The sequence below is a fragment of the Anopheles coluzzii genome, chromosome 2, assembly GCF_943734685.1.
Source record: "Anopheles coluzzii chromosome 2, AcolN3, whole genome shotgun sequence".
Classification (NCBI taxonomy): Eukaryota; Metazoa; Arthropoda; class Insecta; order Diptera; family Culicidae; genus Anopheles; species Anopheles coluzzii.
Window position 1 is genome coordinate 70,291,752 of NC_064670.1, and position 15,590 is coordinate 70,307,341.

Consider the following 15,590-nt stretch of genomic DNA (forward strand, 5'->3'; position numbering starts at 1 on the left):
AATTTTATACTAAATATCTGTAACTGGATCATATCAATTTCAGATGTCAACCTCGGCTGGGTGGGATGGTGTTTTAGATGGTATTATCAATGAAGAAGACTGTCTTCCACCAGACAATGATAAGGGCTATCCGGGAAATTGTGGTTCATCAACAATTGGCATAACGTACTTATTGGCGTATCTTGTAATAAGTTTCCTTATCGTTATTAACATGTACATTGCTGTTATCCTCGAAAACTACTCGCAAGCTACGGAAGATGTTCAAGAAGGCTTAACTGATGACGATTATGATATGTACTACGAAATATGGCAGCAATTCGATCCTGACGGTACACAATACGTTCGATATGATCAGCTATCAGACTTTTTGGATGTGCTGGAACCGCCTCTACAGATTCATAAACCAAATCGTTATAAGATTATTTCGATGGATATTCCGATATGCCGCGGAGATATGATGTTCTGTGTCGATATTCTAGATGCACTAACGAAAGATTTTTTTGCTAGAAAAGGAAATCCTATAGAAGAAACAGCCGAATTAGGTGAAGTTCAACAACGCCCAGACGAAGTTGGTTACGAACCAGTATCATCAACACTTTGGAGGCAGCGTGAAGAGTACTGTGCTCGACTGATACAGCATGCGTGGAAACGCTATAAACAGCGTCACGGAGGCGGAACAGACGCTTCAGGAGATGATCTTGAAATAGATGCCTGTGATAACGGTTGTGGTGGTGGTAATGGCAATGAAAATGATGATAGTGGAGATGGTGCAACAGGTAGTGGTGACAACGGAAGTCAGCATGGTGGTGGCAGCATAAGTGGCGGAGGAGGAACTCCTGGTGGTGGTAAAAGTAAAGGAATTATTGGCAGTACTCAGGCTAACATAGGCATAGTGGATAGTAATATATCACCAAAGGAATCACCGGATAGCATCGGCGATCTCCAAGGTCGTCAGACGGCCGTTCTTGTGGAGAGCGACGGATTTGTGACGAAAAACGGTCACCGTGTCGTCATACACTCTCGATCTCCCAGCATAACATCGCGAACGGCAGATGTCTGAGCCAGGTCTCGCCCCCCTCTCTCGGATTCAGATTCCGAAGCACGGCAGAAATAATATTTGAAATGACATGCAATGTAAGGTTTAAGCATTCAAAGAACATCAACAGACTCTCTTAAACGCATGCTATCTTATGTAAATGTAAAAAGTCATTCAAAAAGCAAAATGGCATGAAACACCTCGTTCTATACAATGGAAAAGAGAATCCCAAGAGAAAAAAGGTTGTTTTGCTGGTGCTGAAACACTCTAGCACAATCATTCAGACAGTGAACGTTATAACATAATATAAGCATGGAATCTATCATAGCAGCAAAGGGCGCCTATCAAAAAATAATTATTATGGAAAAGAACCAATCATTCCTTTGTCGCTAAATCCCTTGACACAGATATTAAGTCCATAGCCAACAATAATCTCGCTCTTTTTCATCAAATTTATAGATCAAGCAACTTACATGAAACACGGAACAGATTTAAAAAAAAATCAATACAAACATTTGTTTATGTTACAAATTATTCAATGATCTTACAATAGACACTTTTTATAGAGACTTTGAGCCAATTGGTCTCATTTGCCTCTTACAATTCACACATAAACCAAACAACAACGTACACTTATTATTATTGTTTTATTGCAATATAAACATAGCTTGGTTGATCAAAAATGCCTTCATTGGACTGAATTTGTCAAACCTGCTTTCTGAAAGGTATTTTGTCTCAATATTACTTCTTTTTAGCACTAGTAAAGGTCCCATCACATTGAGGAATATGGAATAGAATTATTACGTCATAACGCTTTTCACAGCTTTAATCTCAGCCAAAAATGAATTGCTCCTGGCCAATGTAGATTCTGTCAAGACAGTGGCGGATTTAGGGTATCGGGGGCCCTGGGCGGTAAGACGAGATGAGGCCCCCTGTAAATGGTAAATGGTTTGCGGGAGTGGGGTGCAAAGGAATCGCCAGCGTCAGCACTCCAACGTACATCCTTCCGGGGCCCTTGTCGCTAGTACTCTGTAGTATGCAGTATGTATAAAAGTGGACAGACTAGCGATTTACGGGGCCCTTAAATTGGCAGGGCCCCAGACGACCGCCTAGTATGCCTACCGTTAGATCCGCCGCTGTGTCAAGAAGGAAAATCAGCACTCTCAAAGTGTACAACGGTGGTTTATTGAGTAAGAAACACATAAACCAGGTATGAGAGTTTCTTCCCAAAACTAATTCAACACAAAATAGTTATTTACATGAACCACTACCAATAACAGAAAGACATGTTTTACATAAAATTCCGTTCCATTATTCCGAGTGTGTTTTTACATTTGCGGAGCAGATTTTTCTGTCAAATGAGGTCAGCGACAGATAATTTCCGAAATTATTCCTGTAATGTAATTGGGCTTTTAAGTATACTCATAAGTGCGTATGCTTGTGTAAAGTAAAACTTAATTTCATGAAAATTTTCATCTAAACCTTGTGAAACCCTTATCAACAATAGAACAAAAAATAAGGATGCAATAATACATTTTTAGCACAATTTCAAATGAAATAAACCGATTTATTTAGACGAACCAACTATATTATCATCTTTTTTTTATTTGCCGCAACAACTGTTGTCGGTGAACGCCAGCCGAATAAATTATAAGCATTGCTGTATTTGATTGATTAGTGTACTAGTCAGTCAGTCCTGCCTATGGGGAGCTCGATCGATTCCATTATATGGTCGATAATGGGCATGTTCTGAGGTTTTAATTTGTATGTATCTGATATTCCAATTATATTTTATTTTTCGTTGAATATAAACTCACTGAATTATAGTCGAGCAATTAATGCAAATGATTTACATTAGCAGTTCAAATTATATGTTAAGAACATCAAATCTACATAAATTCATTTTTTTTTTTGTTAATTTCTACTCGGTAAATCTGTGTGTGTTTTCCACTGTTACAAATCAATGAATGTTGCTTACCTATGTAAGCAGAAACTTTATGATTTAAGCCGAATTAAATCCGCAATTCAAGGATAATATCCTACGGCCTTACGCTACTGTGGAGGAATAATTTAAAAAACAAATTTTCCATGACCAATAGAGAATTGGATGAACCCTGTGAGTAATGATTTGTACTCCTTATGCTATGTTATTTTAAACAAAACCAGCCAAATTACATATGCCAATATTAATTGAAACACATTCACATGCGCATCTAACCATCAAAATGCAACTACGTCAAACGAAATCTGTCTCACACTAGCAAAGCAAAATCAAGCTTGGCCAATTTCATTGTTAATATGTTTCTGCGTGCAATCAAAAAGCCACCAACAAAGAGGAATGAGAGATATAAATGATTTTGGAAAATATTAAAATAAGGCATAATCATTTATATCAAAGTGCAAATAAACAAAAATCAAATGCGAGGGGTCGGGGCGAGCCTTTAAATGTAATGTTTATAATTATTGAAATTAAATAGAAATAAATTATACCCACTCTTATACACTAAAATAACATTCCAACATAAGATCACCGGTTCATAATCAAAAACGGACATTTCAACAACATGGACAGAACCTACAAAATATAATGCTTTTTAACATTAACGAATATTGCCAGCATATGAACGTCCGTAACATTACAATGCGATTGGTTCTTGCTAAAGAGTGGCAAGAAAAGTAGATAAATCAAAGAAAACTTAAAATATGGAAATAGTTTCGAAAGGAGAACATAATTAATGAATCAATAGAAAAAAAAACAAAGCCAAGGTTTGTCCAAGTTCCGTTGTGAACATATTTTTATTATTTTTGAGCCGGAAGCAATTTACTTAGTATCTAGACGATACGAAGTATTAAAAGGAGCTTCATGTAACGAAACTGCTAACGAGTATGCCAGAATAAAACGCAAGTGTTATGAAACTCTATCGATGAGTGGCAAGAGGTAAATGCTTGAATAGAAGCATTATAGGCAGCAGAAGTTAATCAAAAGGCTTATATATCAATCATTTTTAGACAAAAACAACCTCTGAATAATGAGATAACACAAAATGCAAATGAAAGCAACTGAATGGTTGATAAGCTTGGTAAATCAGCGTTACACGCATACGCACCAACAAACAAACAAAAAAGCAAACAACGTCGTAAGGTTGCTATATCTTAACACGATATTTCTTTATATGTTATAGGTTCTCTTTTTACTGATTGCTTCATCAGAATGCTTTTGTGATATTTAATAAAAACTAAGACATAGGGAAGAAAACACACAAATGCTTTTGGTAGTGTCGTTTCCGACTTGGTACGGATAACAAACAGAACGGATTAGCCTTCTGCAGTCGTTTATAAAGTATATTAACTATAGCCTAAGCCGGTTTTAAACATTGGAAATCGCTCCTTATAATTAACATCCCAATTTTATAGATTCACATGCATCGTTATAGTTTGTAACAAAATATTACGTATGAAACACTGCCACAGACATGCATTCGCTCACTTTACAGCACCTAAAGCTTATCTCTTACCATATCGTTGAAGCATAGCGATTTTCGAGATTATTTTTACTGTTAAATTAAATTTAAAATACTTGAATGTTTTTTTTTTTTTTTCAAATCATAATCCCTTTCCTTATATCGCTTCCATAAATTCAAACATATATGCTACTAACTATGCTCACTACATTGTGAATTACGATTACATGAATAGCTGTGCAAAGAGATCGTTAGAATGTTTATGTCGTTCTTTTAAACATATTCTGTTCTTTCAAATATTTTGTCAAGGGTATTATGCTTTTACATTGAAACCATCAAACAAGAAAATTAATAGAGACAAAGGGTAATCCTGTAGCTAGGTACAACTTCGCTTGTTAAAAATTGAATGTTGGTGAGTGTATAATTGCCATTCATCAAATACTTTACGTAAACACTTCGAGTACATTAACTTCGTAACTTCGAATACATTAAAGAGAACGCCCACCAACACAGGTACTGCAAAACATGGGTCGCAACACAAACATATACCAAAGATTAAAAATCAATCTCTTACAAATTCATGCAATCCCAGTGGTATGAAAAAGGCAAAATAAACTTTTAACAGCTTCGGTTGTCAAGACATGAACAGGCAAGAAATTGATGGAAATAAGCTATTAAAAATTTCACATAATCAACATAACTTACCCTTAGTCATGCAATAGTGATGGATCGTACGATTCATTTCACGACCCGACCTGGAGTGCGAGTCTGTCGGAATCGATTCCGACCCGTGGATGCAGCGGTAGACCAAGGTCGGAGTCGGAATCAAATCCGACCCGAGGGTGCCGCGAGTTCGAGGCGGTCCTAATGTTCAGAGGTGGCAGAAAGCATACGCGATTCCAACCCGTTGGTACAGCGATTTCGGGTCTGATCGGGTCAAAGCAGGTTCAATACTACTCGGGTCAAAGTGCGCACCCAAGGGTCGGACTGAACCTACCTTGGTCGGATCCGACCCGAACTCGGTGCACCAACGGCTCGAAGTCGCTTATGCTCTTGCACCTAACGGAATCGTTGCACCTATTGATGTTACTTTTACCTTTCAGGTCGACCCGTGCAGCTTCTGTTTGCTTACGGATGGCTTTGACCAGGTAGCTTCGAGTCGACCCGCCCGACACTAAGGCACAAGTGTTCTAGCATAAACATTCCTTTACAAAATCACACATGCAAACATATTTCCACAAGTCAGACATAAATGTTCAATACGGATTGCTGTTAAGAACATTCAAAACAAAACATTATTAGCGATTCAAAGTACACCAATAGGACTTATTACAGATGCTTTCTAATTTACGTTCACGCAGCCTATATCTTTGCTGAAGAATCTTTCCCGTTTCACCAGAAACAAGTGTCGAAAAAATTCCCCCATTTTTACGTTAACACATCACGAATCTTTGTCGGAAACAAACATCGTAATTTTATAAAATATTTTGTAACATCGCCGGTTTTTAAGTAAACCATAATATTCCACCGTTAGGAAACTTTGACCTTGGAAATCGAAAAAGCAATCGAAAAATCATGTTTAAATACGAAAACACACAATTATTCGCTCCACCTGTTAAAATATCGCCATAAGAGACACTTGCTATCTATCCAGCGATAGATAGCTAAGATAGCTCGAAAAAGATTTGCCGAAGTTTACTTAACTACCCCTGTTAAAAGTGTGTTTAGTAGATTTTTTTTAGAAAAATATGGGTAGTGTAAACGTCCTTATAACCATGTTTTGTTTTATAATATGCCTCAATACATTATTACATTATTATTACAATTTCATAAAAAAATAAGGAAGCAACAATCTGTTAACAGTAAATCTATCGATTTGTTTTACTTTTACATCTTTATTAACAAAATATCGTGAGAGGTCCATGAAACAACCCATCTTATATGGAATAAAAAATGTTCGCTTGAAGGGGTAGGGATAATCTCATCCCAAAAATAGTATGATGAAACGAGAAACAATTTCGATGTAACAAATTCGGATACAAAAACAGCAAAACGCTAAACAAGTGAAGATAATAAAAGCGTAAATATGGAAGAAGCCACTTAGCTAGAATTGATAATACAGGTAATGTTTTCGTAAAATTGCGCATATTGTCCATTTGCTCACTGTCTATTTGTTAGCGCTAGAGCTGAACGTGCATACATACTTGTGCTTTTGTAATACTTGAAAATATCCAATTTTCTGTCTTACGGGAATTTAAATTCGAAACCAAATTCGAAGGACTAAATTGACTCGCAACAAGTGAAAAATAGATAGATTTAAAAACACAACAACAGAAGCTATTGAATCAAGTGTATATCTTAAATTTAAAAATAATTAAATAAATTGGTATGAGAAATAAACCACGATAAAAACTTCAGGTTTAAAAAAAATCACGCTCTCAAACAATGGACATTTCAATAAGTTAAATTATGCGGGGAATAGATCTAACAACGATTCACGCCGAGAACTAGTTACTTTATTGTAAAAAACCGGCAAGAACCACAAAACGTAGAAGTAACTGGATTAACCCAGTAAACGTTTAAAAACACCAGGCGCGCTTTTAGCTGTACTTAATCACCTTTAATAATCAAGATAAAGTGTGACACAAACAAATTTATTGCACTCGCATGCTTTCGCATCAGCAATGTACAGCATTTAAAAGCAAAAACAATAATTGTGGCATGAATAAACAGGAGAAAAAAACGAGAAACATATGAAGCCATAATACAGAAGTTCATTTACCACAGATATATTGTATTGAGGGAGAAAAGTCCCACATGTCCAAAAACAAACAACAATTTCAGTGCCTTTTTCAAAAATAAATGTGCAAGAAATAAAATTCCAAAGTCGAGCCATGACATTACAAGGATTCAATTTGAAACAAACGGTATGAATCGAAAGAATGGACAAGTATTCGCTTATATCTAAAGTGCAAGAATATAAACAAGAACATTCTATCGCGAAATATATAACTGGGACTGGAATGTTTTAAATCACATATGATTTCTCTAAAGATCCATAAATGAAGGTAATATGCATAGTTGAACAAACATTACGAATCGATATTAGAGATGAGAAGGATTCAATACAGCAACAAAAACAAACCAATGTAAAATAATCATAATCACGCCTCCTCTGTTATACATCAGCTTCTTTGTTATTGTAATAAACCCGATACGCGAAAGGAAACCAAAGAAACAAAGTTTATAAACATTCTTCAAGTTATCAGTTGCGTTGGTAAGCTTTTTATGTAGCACATTGTCAATTTTTAAGCAGAGGATAGTTTTTCTTTAATGTATTGTTAAACCTGTTTTTAATCACCAGCTATAAGTTTTAAAAATATTTATTTTATTTCAATACACTTTAGAACTACTACACATTGAAGTATTATTATAAGAGCCAGTCCACATGATTTTCTAAGCAATTGCTACGGCTAAAAGCTACCTAGGTATAAAAGACTTTGTCCAGCAGGGGTGGATGCAGTGATTCTTTCTAGTATAGACTAAGAAGGAATTGTATTTGCGTATGCCAAATGGAAGCAAATATTTCAATAGCTTACAGCTTAAACGCATTACTGAAAATTAAGCTTGCTAATTGAAGTAGCGATAAATGACGAAGTAATTAACAAGATAATCTATTCAATCGAACTCGACCAAGTTCACTCGTTCTAGCCATATTATGTACAATCAAGAGAAATGTGAACGCCACTTCAAGCGAACATTTATTGCAGATGGAAAAAAGACATAACTGTTGCAACAAAATGATTGAAAGCAATCGAATTATACAGAAAACACTACAGAAAAAAATGACATGCAGAAATGAAGATACAAACAAAACATATAAAAGAACTGTGAACGGAATAATAACGAAGAACTATGAACAAATGGTGAAAAAAACAATAGTTTGGAAATCTCACCCATTATGCTTTGTGATAAAAATTATCACCAGAATATCTTAAAAAGCACCAGCACACTGTGTTACGAAATTTCTTGTTTATTTATGTGACGTCATTACTTAAATAAAACTTGTTATGAATTTATTGTAATTAATGATGAAATATCCAATTATCAGCTACTTCATTTCTGGTGTTATTAATTAAACTGTTTGCATAAGTTGTTTTCAGTTATAGTACAAAGTATAAGAAGAATCAATATACACAGCTACTTCCCCAGCTATGAGTATTACTTCTACTTACCATTGCTTATAGAGAGAGCCTACCTGTTTCGAAAAATCAGTAATAATATGCTAAAGACAAGTGCCATTTTTAATATAATTCATAATAGTTTGTATTCATAACATTATATTGCTTATGTTTCAATAGCTTATCATTGTCCCCTTGTCCGAATCGATTTTGGAATAAGCTAGTTGAATGTACCTAGATCGCCTTTTGGTTTTGTACAACGTGTTGGAGATTATGGAAAAAAGAGATAACCGATATCAAGAATTAGTCAATTAGGCTTTTTTTTATTTATTCAAAATCTGTGACATAACTATGAATTGTAACAGCACGGAATATTTCGTGACCATTTTTCTTCTATAAAATTCTGCAACACATGTCATAACAATACGAAATGTGTCCATGGCATAAAATGTGTACAAGAACTGCACACGCTACAATAAATGTAGCAGGGATCGTTTTGTAAATGGTGTATACATCCTTTGCACTTGTACTGGAAATGTTTAAAAGTATACTATATTCCCCACTTCTAAACATATCACAGCTAAAAGCAATGTTCTTTTTCTTACTTACATTGGAAAAGATCTATTTCATAATTCCTTTGAAGTAAAAGTCCTGGTTGAAAACTGTTCACGAAACAATTCCGAGGTCAAATTCTATGTCTTCCCAATAGGATTTGGCTTCACTGCTAAGATTCATTGAACTATTTTTTAAAAATAATTTTCTACATGATAATTTGTATGCAAAAAGTCTATCAGACCCAGGTCTAAAATTGTTCGTTTTTATTGCAAAGCGTATTTGATAGATCAATTTTTGTTTTTTAACATATATGTATCAAAAGTTTAGTTATAGTTATATAAGTTATATGTATTAAAACCCGAAATATTGTTTTAACATAATGTATCATGAACTCAAATCTATACTTGGAATAGTTCAATAGTTAGACAATGTCAGCAATTTTGTCATTCTGAATCCCTACTATTTTTTTCTACTTTTTTTTAAGTAAGTGTCGTTATTTATTTGTAAACAACATCTCAACTCCCGTTGTTTCATTGAATTATTTTATTTAAAGGGTTCCGGTCTGCCTTTACCTATTTTCAAACCCAGTTTTAAGTTAAAAAACAAACTTCAAAGTTAAAATTTAAATACAAAATCCAGAAGGCAAAACCAAAACTAGATTAAGGTACATTTTTAGTGATCACCAAACAAATACCCTGTTAAATTTCATGTCATAGTGAATTTTCCTTCCCCTGCATCTATCAAAACATCACATGTACAACATGAAACATTTGTTTTCAAGGTGTTAATATATAGCTTTTTTCGATACATCATTACACCATATCTCATTTTTACTTAGAAAACTGAACCAAAATTGGTCTACTCTACCAGTTATGAAGCTAATAGCAATATATTATGTAACATATTTTACTATGTTCTGTAGGCATGTTACATCCCATTACATAGCTTACATCTTTTTATTAAAATCTGAAAGTAATGCGATTTTTCTCTTTTTATTGATAGCAATACTTGCAAGTCTCAAGATTCCATCAAAAACATAAATTCACAAGAACAAATCCTACAAATTCACATAAACAACAATTTCACATAGAACAACATGAACTGTCTCATAAATCTGTAAAGTTTTTTGGGAAACAGTAACAAAAAAGACCGCTAATGAAAACGATGATGCTACTGTATGAGCGATGAAAACACAACAAAAGATTATAGATTTATTATCCATTATGATTATTGTAAAAGAAAAAAGTTGTTGAAGTTTGTACAAATAAAATAAATGATAAAATATAGAACTTGACTGCTTTAGAAATTGTGTTTCGATTGATGTGTTCTATAGAATCGTCTAGAAATTTTCACATTTTTCTTATATTGGCCCCTTAATCTTCTTGAAAGTTGAAATTTCAGCCTGTCCGTGAAAAAGTATTCATCATCTGGGTTGTTTCCATTTGACAGTTACGTTATGCCATATTAAATTTTACCATTTGTCAACAAACAAATGTGTATTTTAAAATCATGTGAATAGTTTGAAATGGATTATAGTACAGTAGAACGTCGATTATCCGGGCAGCTCGGGACCGGAGGTTGCCGTTTTATCGATTTGTATGGAAAATGATCCAAGAAAACGTTCCGTTCGTGTACTATCTGCCTCGGCCGCTGGTCCACTTCCGGAGTTTCGCACCCCTCCAGCAACAAAAACTTCAATCGCCTCCGCAACCACGACATTACGACACATCACATACACCCCAATCGCTGCTGCAACCACACAGTAGTTGTGACCTGCTACCACACCTTGCCCTAAATGACAACGGCTCCTCCGAAACTGTAACTAAAACGGCCTATACGGCTCAGCAAGTACGATCGCTTCAACACTCACATCGCCCGCAGCCTCAGCACGCAACCCTCGTACGTCTTTGCCGGTGTGCCACCATATCGGCATTCACCATCTTGCCGGCACTTCCATCACCAACGTAACAACACATATACTGCCTGCGCTTTCGCACTCAATAGAGTCGCCCGTATCCATATACTACCAAAATGTACGTGAAATGCGTCCGGTAAGATTCGTTTGTCAGTATCAGAATCTTAACTTGATGTAATTGTATTGACAGAATCATGGTCATTAATAAGAGTCTACCATCCGCACTTTTCTTCGCCGTCCACCGTTTCTTCCATCCTTTGAAAGCCCCGTAGACCTCCTGTGACTCGAATTACTATGCATTTGCTTACAACTCATGAATACCCTCGTGTATGTTGCGGTTATTTTCCTTCCACCCGAGCTTAGACAAAATGAACACACTTTGGGGGAAATCCACGACTGCATACGCACAATCTGCGCAATTACTTACCCGGAAGACGGGATATTTGCTAGTCTAGTCTCGACTAGTATAAGTGCCCTGCACGCAACGATAAATTCGGTTCAATGTGTAATCTATGCCCCGGAATTATCTGGAATGCCCGATAGCGATATCATAGAAGAACTAAAAGAACTGAACGTAGTGGAGGTTCGGCGCTTTATACGAAAAACAAACCATGTGATCACACCAACAAACTCTATCGTCTCTCATCGCAATGGATTGTGCCATCTGCTCTTCTACCATCGCCAAGGATCCGGTTCTCTGCTGTGGAAATTTGCCTTATTCGAAATGCAAGGCTGCGTTTCATCCAGAATGCATTAAAATTGCTGCAGCTTGTGTCAAAGAGATGGCCCGTAATCGTGGCCTTTGCTGGATGTGTGAAAAGGGTCGTGAATCTAGAGCCGACTTCGTTTCTTTTATTTCTGGTTTGATGAGCGATCTGAAAAATGAGATGAGAAATGAACTGTTTCATGAGCTAGATAAACGGTTCACTCACTTGCCTTCATCCAAATTACCATCCACTAAACCTACAAATACAGCTACAAGTGCACCAAAGCAAACTGGTATCCCCACTACAAGTTTATTATCCGTTAACGCATACCACACTGATCCTGACAATATAGAGTTATCCACGCCTGAATCCGTTAAACTAGACACTATTTCACGCACACACCCATCAGAGCGTACCGAAACGTCGATCACCGAATTCTCTCACCCAGCTCTTCACATTGGCACTTCTAACGACTTAACCATGAACAGCGCTATACAGTTTATACCAGCACCAGAACCAAAAACATGGATTTTTATTACGAGAGTTGCACCAAAAGTTACCGAAGAAAGCATGAAAACATTTATTCCAGGGAGATTGAATTGCACTAACTGTTCCGTGAAACGTATTTTGCCCAACGGCCGCGATCCAAACGCTCTCACATACATATCATTTAAAGTTGGTGTCTCTTCTGAACTAAAAGAGATCGCGCTCTCTCCCACGACTTGGCCGTGTGGTTTTGTTTACAGAGAGTTTAACTTTCGCCCACGCGCTCCCAAAATATCCACACCATATTCGGGATTCACGTTACCTGCATCGCTTTATCCTCAATCAGCTGTTCGGGAACCTGCGAAAACAAACACTACTCACCAGGACATGAATCTCACCAACACTATCACATCACCACAGCCGTCTACTTCTTACTCGATCTCTACCGCGGTTATACAAACAAACGCTGCATCAACAACAGAACCGCAAATAAATATTGCTGGCAACTCTTCCGGATCACCTTTTTTACACAAACAATAACGTGTCCGCGCCGACACGATGTATCACTAAAGGATCCTTTCTATATTTTCTATCAAAATGCTAGAGGTTTACGCCCAAAAAATACCGAATGCTTTACCAGTACAGCTATTTCCGAGTGGGATGTGATCGTTCTCACCGAAACCTGGCTCACCGATAGTTACCAATCTTCTCTATTGTTTGACAGCCACCGCTACAATACAATACCGATTGGATCGCTCTGCCATAAATAGTGATAAATGTATTGGTGGAGGAGTTCTCATTGCCACGAATATCAAATATGCGGCTTCGCTGTGCACTACTAATACATCATCAATTGAGTGTCTTTGGGTGCGTGTAATAGTTTTGGATGTTTCCCTAGTCATCGGCTCATTCTACCTCCCTCCTGACCAAGCTGCCAACCCCGATGTTATAAATACTTTCTGTACTACGCTACATGAAACTAGGGAAAAATATAAAGACGATCATTTGATTATTCTCGGAGATTTTAATCAACCCTATCTTAAATGGATTACTCGGAACGATTTTCCTTCGCTTGACTTTAGCAACTCCCGAATACATCCTACCTACCAAATTCTCCTCGATGAAATTAATTTGGCCGGCCTTCAGCAAGTTAATTCAATCACCAACTGTAACAATACTATACTTGATTTAATTTTTGCGGATGACCAGACCGTTGAACGATTGAGCCCATTAGAACTGAGTTTAGAATCCATAGTTGAACCTGATCCACATCACCCTGCTCTACTTACCCAGCTTCATGGTTCCGCAACAGAATTTGTCGTCTTCTGAGTCCCCAGAACGGAGAGATTTGAACTTTATACGTACGAAATTTGATGAATTAACAATAGCGCTAACTCAAACCAATTGGGAATTATTAAAGTCTAACCACGATATCAACGATAGCGTATTAAGCTTCTCAAATCATCTAAATGGATTATTCGAACAGTTTGTTCCCTGCTTTAATCCTCCATCGAAACCACCGTGGGCTAATAATGCACTACGCGTCGCCAAACGCGTCGCCGGAGATCTAATGCCCAACAAAAACTGCGCAGTCTTCGAAACAGGACCAACCAAGCAAACTTTGCTCCCGCTGCTCGGATTTACAAACATTTAAACCGTTTTGCGTATGCTGACTACGTTAGAAAGATCGAATTCAGATTCAAAAAGGATCCACTAGCATTCTGGAAATTCATACGGAATAAGAAATCCTGCGACCGTCTTCCAGCTGTAATGAACTTCAAGGGAAACATAATTTCGGGTGAAGATGACCTCTGCAAAGGTTTTGCAGAACATTTTGCTTCCGTGTACACCTGCAATTCTTCGAAACCTCTCAACCTATCTTCAGCACTTTCCGCAATCAACGACGCAGTTGACTTATCCACATCTAATATCAGTGAAGATGAAGTCGATGCTGCCATATCGCAACTGAAGCTTTCGTATGCCTCTGGGCCGGACAACATTCCCAGTGCAATTCTTATTCACTGTAAGGCTGCTCTTTTGCCTATTCTGACTCAACTTTTCAACAAATCCTTACAGTCGAAATGCTTCCCGCAAATATGGAAATCTTCTTACATGTTTCCTGTCTTTAAAAAAGGAGACAAATCTGATATATGTAATTATCGCGGAATCTCTATGTTATGTGCTTGTAGTAAGCTGTTTGAAAAAGTTATGTTCCGCCACATGTCCTACGCTTTCCTGCCTGTTATATCTGTTATGCAACACGGCTTCATGCCTAAACGTTCGATTGAAACTAACCTGCTTCATTTGCTTCAATTTGGCTACTCCAATATTGACAAGGGCCTCCAGGTTGATGTCATTTATACCGACTTCTGCGCTGCATTTGAAAAGGTCAACCACTACTTATTGCTTGCTAAATTATTAAAATATGGTGTACACTCAAATTTTTTAGCATGGTTAGAAAGCTACCTAATGAACCGTTGCATTAATGTAAAAATTGGAAAAACTTTTTCTGACCCTTTCTGTACCTTTTCTGCTTTTCTTTGTGTTCCACAAGGAAGCATATTAGGGCCATTATTATTTATTATATTTATTAATGATATTGTGTTTGCTGTTCCCAACGTCAATGTTTTACTATATGCAGACAATCTTAAGATGTTCCTTGCTGTTGAAAATTCAAATCACTGCGAAATACTTCAAGATTCCATAAACCGTTTTTTGACGTGGTGCCATGATAACGAAATGTCTGTGAATGTACAAAAATGTAACTGCATTACTTTCTCTAAGAAAAGGATTCCAATAACTTTTAATTACAAAATAGGTCAAGACAGTGTGCCGCGGTCATCTGTTGTTCATGATTTAGGAATAATGTTAGACAGTGTAATATCCTGGAGATTTGACCCCTGATAAGACCATAGTGCCCAATATGCCGGATGAGAATATGACCATCACCGTGACAACTGTGCGATAATCTGAATGTCAAAATAAAGATCATTCGTTTACGGATCGTTGTACTGACAACACCTTCAGCCTTCTGTTTATTCTTCTACTTTGCGATATTGTGCCTTTGTTATAACTTGAACGTTTAATTCAAATTGGTAAAATTCGAGGTTTTACATCTCAGAAGTGGGATACGTCTTATCGCCTGCACCTGCTTTGCTGTCCAATCCAGCACGGCACAAGATTGTGTATCGAAGAGTTTGTTTGTTTGTGTGTGAGATGACGCTACCATCTGCCATTGCAATGCGCAAA

General features: G+C 36.8%; 1 protein-coding gene across 50 annotated transcripts in view; it reads left to right on the top strand.

Moving 5' to 3' along the window:
- Positions 1-15,361, top strand: part of LOC120948821 (sodium channel protein para) — a 96,850-nt gene extending 81,489 nt beyond the window's left edge. For all 50 annotated transcript variants that reach the window (XM_049606240.1, XM_049606241.1, XM_049606238.1 and 47 more), the window contains one exon: positions 44-15,361. In XM_049606240.1, coding sequence (XP_049462197.1) covers positions 44-1,060 — 1,017 coding nt within the window. In that variant the 3' untranslated portion in view covers positions 1,061-15,361. The remainder of the gene's footprint in view (positions 1-43) is intronic.
- Positions 15,362-15,590: the final 229 nt, after the last annotated feature.